This window comes from Oncorhynchus gorbuscha, unplaced genomic scaffold, assembly GCF_021184085.1.
Source record: "Oncorhynchus gorbuscha isolate QuinsamMale2020 ecotype Even-year unplaced genomic scaffold, OgorEven_v1.0 Un_scaffold_2780, whole genome shotgun sequence".
NCBI classification, from domain to species: domain Eukaryota; kingdom Metazoa; phylum Chordata; class Actinopteri; order Salmoniformes; family Salmonidae; genus Oncorhynchus; species Oncorhynchus gorbuscha.
In genome coordinates, this window is record NW_025747200.1 from 57,501 (window position 1) to 65,671 (window position 8,171).

General features: G+C 58.1%; 1 protein-coding gene across 1 annotated transcript in view; it reads left to right on the forward strand.

The window, feature by feature from the left end:
• Positions 1–7,019, forward strand: part of LOC124026573 (slit homolog 2 protein-like) — a gene marked incomplete at its 3' end in the record, with an annotated part of 37,532 nt that extends 30,513 nt beyond the window's left edge. The window contains exons 8-10 of the mRNA XM_046339482.1: positions 107–249; positions 5,357–5,514; positions 6,805–7,019. Of these exons, the coding sequence (XP_046195438.1) occupies positions 107–249; positions 5,357–5,514; positions 6,805–7,019 (516 nt within the window). The remainder of the gene's footprint in view (positions 1–106; positions 250–5,356; positions 5,515–6,804) is intronic.
• Between the last annotated feature and the right edge of the window lie 1,152 nt (positions 7,020–8,171).

The window sequence follows — 8,171 nt, forward strand, 5'->3', positions numbered from 1 at the left end:
CTCTCTCTCTCTCTCTCTCTCTCTCTCTCTCTCTCTCTCTCTCTCTCTCTCTCTGGCTCTCTCTCTCTCTCTCTCTCTGGCTCTCTCTCTCTCTCCTTCTCTCCAGGTATGCCAGATCGTTGGTCAGTCCCTGCAGCGCTGCAGTCTGGAGTTGGGGGGCAGAACGGGACCAGCTTCCACGGCTGTCTCAGGAACCTCTACATCAACGGACAGCTGCAGGACCTGGGGGTCGGGCTGGAGCAGGGACAGGTACAGGACCTGGGGGTCGGGCTGGAGCAGGGACAGGTACAGGACCTGGGGGTCAGGCTGGAGCAGGGACAAGACCTGGGGTTCAGACTGGAGCAGGGAAAGGGACAGGACCTGGGGTTCAGACTGGAGCAGGGACAGGTACAGGACCTGGGGGTCAGACTGGAGCAGGGACAGGTACAGGACCTGGGGATCGGGCTGGAGCAGGGACAGGTACAGGACCTGGGGATCAGACTGGAGCAGGTACAGGACCTGGGGGTCAGACTGGAGCAGGGACAGGTACAGGACCTGGGGGTCAGACTGGAGCAGGGACAGGTACATTTTTTCCGGTTCCGGTTGGAGCGAGTGGTCGCATCTGCACGTCGCTCCAACGGGTAGTATAACTTTTTCATTATATTTCATTATATCACAACGGTGTGATTTGTCTTATCTTAGCAATTTCTTCTCAGCTAGCTACATAGCCGTCTTTGTATCAAAGATAATTGCGTAATTATCGTATTTCGCCGTCCTAACGTAGTCTTCACTAGCCAGCTAGCTAACGTCCACTGATTAGCTGCACTGAGAAACTTTTACACTCAACTGAACGACTTGATTAGTTTAGTGTTAGCTACCTACATAGCTGTCTTTGCTGTCTTCGTATCATCGTATCCAAGATAATTGTGTTGTTTAGGTTTAGAGTGTGTAGTCTTAGAGTGATTATCTTAATTTACCGAGGTTAGCTAGCCAGCTATTTGTCGTCCTTAACGTAGGTGACTCTGCTAGCTAGCCAACAGCTAGCCAACGCTAGCCAACGTCTTCTGTATAGAACTCAACTACCCGGTCGCATTCACAGGTTGTATCACATTTTCACTTCATTTCATTACAGTACAACGGTTTGATTTGTTTGATCGTAGCTAGCTACTTAGCTAGCTACATAGCCGTCTTTGTATCAAAGATAATTGTGTAGTCTAGAGCGATTTTCTAGGTTCGCTAGCCATCTATTGTCGTTCTTTTAACGCAACGTAACGTAAACAACACTGCTAGCTAGCCTGCTAGCCCCCGAATAGCAACACTGCAGAAACTAGTACACTCAACGGAACGACTTGATTAGTGTAGTGTCAACAACGCAGCCACTGCCAGCTAGCCTACTTCAGCAGTACTGTATCATTTTAATCATTTTAGTCAATAAGATTCTTGCTACGTAGCTTAACTTTCTGAACATTCGAGACGTGTAGTCCACTTGTCATTCCAATCTCCTTTGCATTAGCGTAGCCTCTTCTGTAGCCTGTCAACTATGTGTCTGTTTATCCCTGTTCTCTCCTCTCTGCACAGACCATACAAACGCTCCTCACCGCGTGGCCGCGGCCACCCTACTCTGGTGGTCCCAGCGCGCACGACCCACGTGGAGTTCCAGGTCTCCGGTAGCCTCTGGAACTGCCAATCTGCGGTCAACAAGGCAGAGTTCATCTCAGCCTATGCCTCCCTCCAGTCCCTCGACTTCTTGGCACTGACGGAAACATGGATCACCACAGACAACACTGCTACTCCTACTGCTCTCTCTTCGTCCGCCCACGTGTTCTCGCACACCCCGAGAGCATCTGGTCAGCGGGGTGGTGGCACCGGGATCCTCATCTCTCCCAAGTGGTCATTCTCTCTTTCTCCCCTTACCCATCTGTCTATCGCCTCCTTTGAATTCCATGCTGTCACAGTTACTAGCCCTTTCAAGCTTAACATCCTTATCATTTATCGCCCTCCAGGTTCCCTCGGAGAGTTCATCAATGAGCTTGATGCCTTGATAAGCTCCTTTCCTGAGGACGGCTCACCTCTCACAGTTCTGGGCGACTTTAACCTCCCCACGTCTACCTTTGACTCTTTCCTCTCTGCCTCCTTCTTTCCACTCCTCTCCTCTTTTGACCTCACCCTCTCACCTTCCCCCTACTCACAAGGCAGGCAATACGCTCGACCTCATCTTTACTAGATGCTGTTCTTCCACTAACCTCACTGCAACTCCCCTCCAAGTCTCCGACCACTGCCTTGTATCCTTTTCCCTCTCGCTCTCATCCAACACCTCCCACACTGCCCCTACTCGGATGGTATCGCGCCGTCCCAACCTTCGCTCTCTCTCCCCCGCTACTCTCTCCTCTTCCATCCTATCATCTCTTCCCTCCGCTCAAACCTTCTCCCACCTATCTCCTGATTCTGCCTCCTCAACCCTCCTCTCCTCCCTCTCTGCATCCCTTGACTCTCTATGTCCCCTATCCTCCAGGCCGGCTCGGTCCTCCCCTCCCCGCTCCGTGGCTCGATGACTCATTGCGAGCTCACAGAACAGGGCTCCGGGCAGCCGAGCGGAAATGGAGGAAAACTCGCCTCCCTGCGGACCTGGCATCCTTTCACTCCCTCCTCTCTACATTTTCCTCCTCTGTCTCTGCTGCTAAAGCCACTTTCTACCACGCTAAATTCCAAGCATCTGCCTCTAACCCTAGGAAGCTCTTTGCCACCTTCTCCTCCCTCCTGAATCCTCCGCCCCCTCCCCCCTCCTCCCTCTCTGCAGATGACTTCGTCAACCATTTTGAAAAGAAGGTCGACGACATCCGATCCTCGTTTGCTAAGTCAAACGACACCGCTGGTTCTGCTCACACTGCCCTACCCTGTGCTCTGACCTCTTTCTCCCCTCTCTCTCCAGATGAAATCTCGCGTCTTGTGACGGCCGGCCGCCCAACAACCTGCCCGCTTGACCCTATCCCCTCCTCTCTTCTCCAGACCATTTCCGGAGACCTTCTCCCTTACCTCACCTCGCTCATCAACTCATCCCTGACCGTTGGCTACGTCCCTTCCGTCTTCAAGAGAGCGAGAGTTGCACCCCTTCTGAAAAAACCTACACTCGATCCCTCCGATGTCAACAATTACAGACCAGTATCCCTTCTTTCTTTTCTCTCCAAAACTCTTGAACGTGCCGTCCTTGGCCAGCTCTCCCGCTATCTCTCTCTGAATGACCTTCTTGATCCAAATCAGTCAGGTTTCAAGACTAGTCATTCAACTGAGACTGCTCTCCTCTGTATCACGGAGGCGCTCCGCACTGCTAAAGCTAACTCTCTCTCCTCTGCTCTCATCCTTCTAGATCTATCGGCTGCCTTCGATACTGTGAACCATCAGATCCTCCTCTCCACCCTCTCCGAGTTGGGCATCTCCGGCGCGGCCCACGCTTGGATTGCGTCCTACCTGACAGGTCGCTCCTACCAGGTGGCGTGGCGAGAATCTGTCTCCTCACCACGCGCTCTCACCACTGGTGTCCCCCAGGGCTCTGTTCTTGGCCCTCTCCTATTCTCGCTATACACCAAGTCACTTGGCTCTGTCATAACCTCACATGGTCTCTCTTATCATTGCTATGCAGACGACACACAATTAATCTTCTCCTTTCCCCCTTCTGATGACCAGGTGGCGAATCGCATCTCTGCATGTCTGGCAGACATATCAGTGTGGATGACGGATCACCACCTCAAGCTGAACCTCGGCAAGACGGAGCTGCTCTTCCTCCCGGGGAAGGACTGCCCGTTCCATGATCTCGCCATCACGGTCGACAACTCCATTGTGTCCTCCTCCCAGAGCGCCAAGAACCTTGGCGTGATCCTGGACAACACCCTGTCGTTCTCAACTAACATCAAGGCGGTGGCCCGTTCCTGTAGGTTCATGCTCTACAACATCCGCAGAGTACGACCCTGCCTCACACAGGAAGCGGCGCAGGTCCTAATCCAGGCACTTGTCATCTCCCGTCTGGATTACTGCAACTCGCTGTTGGCTGGGCTCCCTGCCTGTGCCATTAAACCCCTTCAACTCATCCAGAACGCCGCAGCCCGTCTGGTGTTCAACCTTCCCAAGTTCTCTCACGTCACCCCGCTCCTCCGTTCTCTCCACTGGCTTCCAGTTGAAGCTCGCATCCGCTACAAGACCATGGTGCTTGCCTACGGAGCTGTGAGGGGAACGGCACCTCAGTACCTCCAGGCTCTGATCAGGCCCTACACCCAAACAAGGGCACTGCGTTCATCCACCTCTGGCCTGCTCGCCTCCCTACCACTGAGGAAGTACAGCTCCCGCTCAGCCCAGTCAAAACTGTTCGCTGCCCTGGCCCCCCAATGGTGGAACAAACTCCCTCACGACGCCAGGACAGCGGAGTCAATCACCACCTTCCGGAGACACCTGAAACCCCACCTCTTTAAGGAATACCTAGGATAGGTTAAGTAATCCCTCTCACCCCACCCCCCTAAGTTTTAGATGCACTATTGTTAAGTGACTGTCCCACTGGATGTCATAAGGTGAATGCACCAATTTGTAAGTCGCTCTGGATAAGAGCGTCTGCTAAATGACTTAAATGTAAATGTAATGTAAATGTACAGGACCTGGGGGTCAGACTGGAGCAGGTACAGGACCTGGGGGTCAGACTGGAGCAGGGACAGGACCTGGGGGTCATACTGGAGCAGGGACAGGACCTGGGGGTCAGACTGGAGCAGGGACAGGACCTGGGGGACATACTGGTGCAGGGACAGGTACAGGACCTGGGGGTCAGACTGGAGCAGGGACAGGGACAGGACCTGGGGGTCAGACTGGAGCAGGGACAGGGACAGGACCTGGGGGTCAGACTGGAGCAGGGACAGGACCTGGGGGTCAGACTGGAGCAGGGACCTGGGGGTCAGACTGGAGCAGGAACAGGGACAGGACCTGGGGGTCAGACTGGTGCAGGGACAGGACCTGGGGGTCATACTGGAGCAGGGACAGGACCTGGGGGTCATACTGGAGCAGGGACAGGGACAGGACCTGGGGGTCAGACTGGAGCAGGGACAGGACCTGGGGGTCATACTGGAGCAGGGACCTGGGGGTCAGACTGGAGCAGGAACAGGGACAGGACCTGGGGGTCAGACTGGTGCAGGGACAGGACCTGGGGGTCATACTGGAGCAGGGACAGGACCTGGGGGTCATACTGGAGCAGGGACAGGGACAGGGACAGGACCTGGGGGTCATACTGGAGCAGGGACAGGGACAGGGACAGGACCTGGGGGTCAGTTGTATTGGGTCAGGTGTATTGAAACACTCACACACGCTGTTCCACCTCTAAACTGAACCCTGTTGTGTTTTCCAGACTGGGGTTGAAGCGGGATGCCAGCCATGCCAGGCAGGGGTGTGTGGCCAGGGTGAGTGCCACCCAACCGGTCAGAGAGGCTTCTCCTGTACCTGCCACCCTGGGTGGACCGGAGACCGTTGTCAGGACCAGGTCAACAACCCCTGTGATGGGAACAAGTCAGTGGACTGGGGATGGGGGTGAGGGGTGAGGGGGAGGATGGAGAGGGATGGGGGTGAGGGGTGAGGATAGAGAGGGATGGAAGGGAGGGGGAAGGGATGACCATTTTTTTGTTTGGTTGTGGGATTTAAATCCATTTAAATTGTATTTCCCCTCCCCTCTGCCTCCCCCTTCTCTCTCTCTCCTCCCCCTTCTCTCTCTCTCTCTGTCCTCTCCCTCCCCCATCTCTCCCTCCCCCTCCTCTCTCCCTCCATCCCATCTCTCTCTCTCTCCGTCCTCTCCCTCCCCCTCCCCTCTCTCTCTCTCTCTCCCGTCCTCTCCCTCCCCTCCTCTCTCTCCCTCCCCCATCTCTCTCTCTCTCCGTCCTCTCCCTCCCCCTCCTCTCTCTCCCTCCCCTCTCTCTCTCTCTCTCTCTCCGTCCTCTCCCTCCCCTCCTCTCTCCCTCCATCCCATCTCTCTCTCTCTCCGTCCTCTCCCTCCCCTCCCCTCTCTCTCTCTCTCTCTCTCTCTCCGTCCTCTCCCTCCCCCTCCTCTCTCTCTCTCCCCTCTCTCTCTCTCTCCGTCCTCTCCCTCCCCCTCCTCTCTCCCTCCATCCCATCTCTCTCCGTCCTCTCCCTCCCCCTCCTCTCTCTCCCTCCCCCATCTCTCTCTCTCTCCGTCCTCTCCCTCCCCCTCCTCTCTCCCTCCATCCCATCTCTCTCTCTCTCCGTCCTCTCCCTCCCCCTCCTCTCTCTCCCTCCCCCCATCTCTCTCTCTCTCCGTCCTCTCCCTCCCCCTCCTCTCTCCCTCCCCCATCTCTCTCTCTCTCCGTCCTCTCCCTCCCCTCCTCTCTCTCCCTCCCCCATCTCTCTCTCTCTCCGTCCTCTCCCTCCCCCTCCTCTCTCCCTCCATCCCATCTCTCTCCGTCCTCTCCCTCCCCCTCCTCTCTCTCCCTCCCCCATCTCTCTCTCTCTCCGTCCTCTCCCTCCCCCTCCTCTCTCCCTCCATCCCATCTCTCTCTCTCTCCGTCCTCTCCCTCCCCCTCCTCTCTCTCCCTCCCCCATCTCTCTCTCTCTCCGTCCTCTCCCTCCCCTCCTCTCTCCCTCCCCCATCTCTCTCTCTCTCCGTCCTCTCCCTCCCCCTCCTCTCTCTCCCTCCCCCATCTCTCTCTCTCTCTCGTCCTCTCCCTCCCCCTCCTCTCTCCCTCCATCCCATCTCTCTCTCTCCGTCCTCTCCCTCCCCCCTCCTCTCTCTCCCTCCCCCATCTCTCTCTCCCTCCCCCTCCTCCCTCTCCCTCCTCCTTCCTGCAGGTGTATCCATGGTTCATGTCTTCCTATCAATTCCTACTCGTACTCCTGTCGCTGCCAGCCAGGATTCCTCGGGGTGCTGTGTGACGAGGCAGACCAGGAAGTGCTGGACCCCTGTCAGCTGACCAGGTGTAAACATGGGAAATGTAGGCTGTCTGGCCTGGGCAAGGCCTACTGTCAATGTAACCTAGGATACACGGGGGACGCCTGCGACAGAGGTGAGGGAGGGAGGGAGTCTCCACATCGGTCTCACTGTCTGTCTGTTCATCTGTCTGTCTGCTCTAACTGAGGGAGGGAGGGAGGGAGGGAGGGGGAGGGAGGATACCTGCGACAGAGGTGAGGGAGGGAGGGAGGGAGGGAGGGAGGGAGGGGAGGGAGGGACGCCTGCGACAGAGGTGAGGGAGGGAGGGGGAGGGAGGGAGGGAGGGAGGGAGGGAGGGAGGGGAGGGAGAGAGGAGGGAGGGGAGGGGAGGAGAGAGGGGGAGGAGGGAGGGGGAGGGGGATGCCTGCGACAGAGGTGAGGGAGGGAGGGAGGGAGGGAGGGAGGAGGGAGGGAGGAGGAGGGAGGGAGGGAGGGAGGGAGACGCCTGCGACAGAGGTGAGGGAGGGAGGGAGGGAGGGAGGGGAGGGAGGGAGGAGAGGAGGGGAGAGAGGGGGAGGGGGACCCTGCGACAGAGGTGAGGGAGGGAGGGAGGAGGGAGGGAGGGAGGGAGGGGGAGGGAGGGAGGGAGGGAGGGAGGCCTGCGACAGAGGTGAGGGAGGGAGGGAGGGAGGGGAGGGAGGGAGGGAGGGGAGGGAGGGGAGGGAGGGAGGGAGGGAGGAGGGAGGGACGGAGGGGGAGGGAGAAGGGAGGGAGGGAGGGGGAGGAGGGAGGGGGAGGGGGATGCCTGCGACAGAGGTGAGGGAGGGAGGGAGGGAGGGAGGGGGGACGCTGCGACAGAGGTGAGGGAGGGAGGGAGGGAGGAGGAGGGAGAGGGGGACGCCTGCGACAGAGGTGAGGGAGGGAGGGAGGGAGGGAGGGAGGGAGGGAGGGAGGGAGGGGGGGAGGGAGGAGGGAGGGTCTCCACATCGGTCTCACTGTCTGTCTGTTCATCTGTCTGTCTGCTCTAACTGAGGGAGGGAGGGAGAGAGGGGGGAGGGGGATGCCTGCGACAGAGGTGAGGGAGGGAGGGAGGGAGGGGAGGGAGGGACGCCTGCGACAGAGGTGAGGGAGGGAGGGAGGGAGGGACGGAGGGGGAGGGGGAGGGAGAGGGAGGGAGAGGGAGGGGGGAGGATGCCTGCGACAGAGGGAGGGGAGGGAGGGATGCCTGCGACAGAGGTGAGGGAGGGAGGGAGGGAGGGGAGGCCTGCGACAGAGGTGAGGGAGGGAG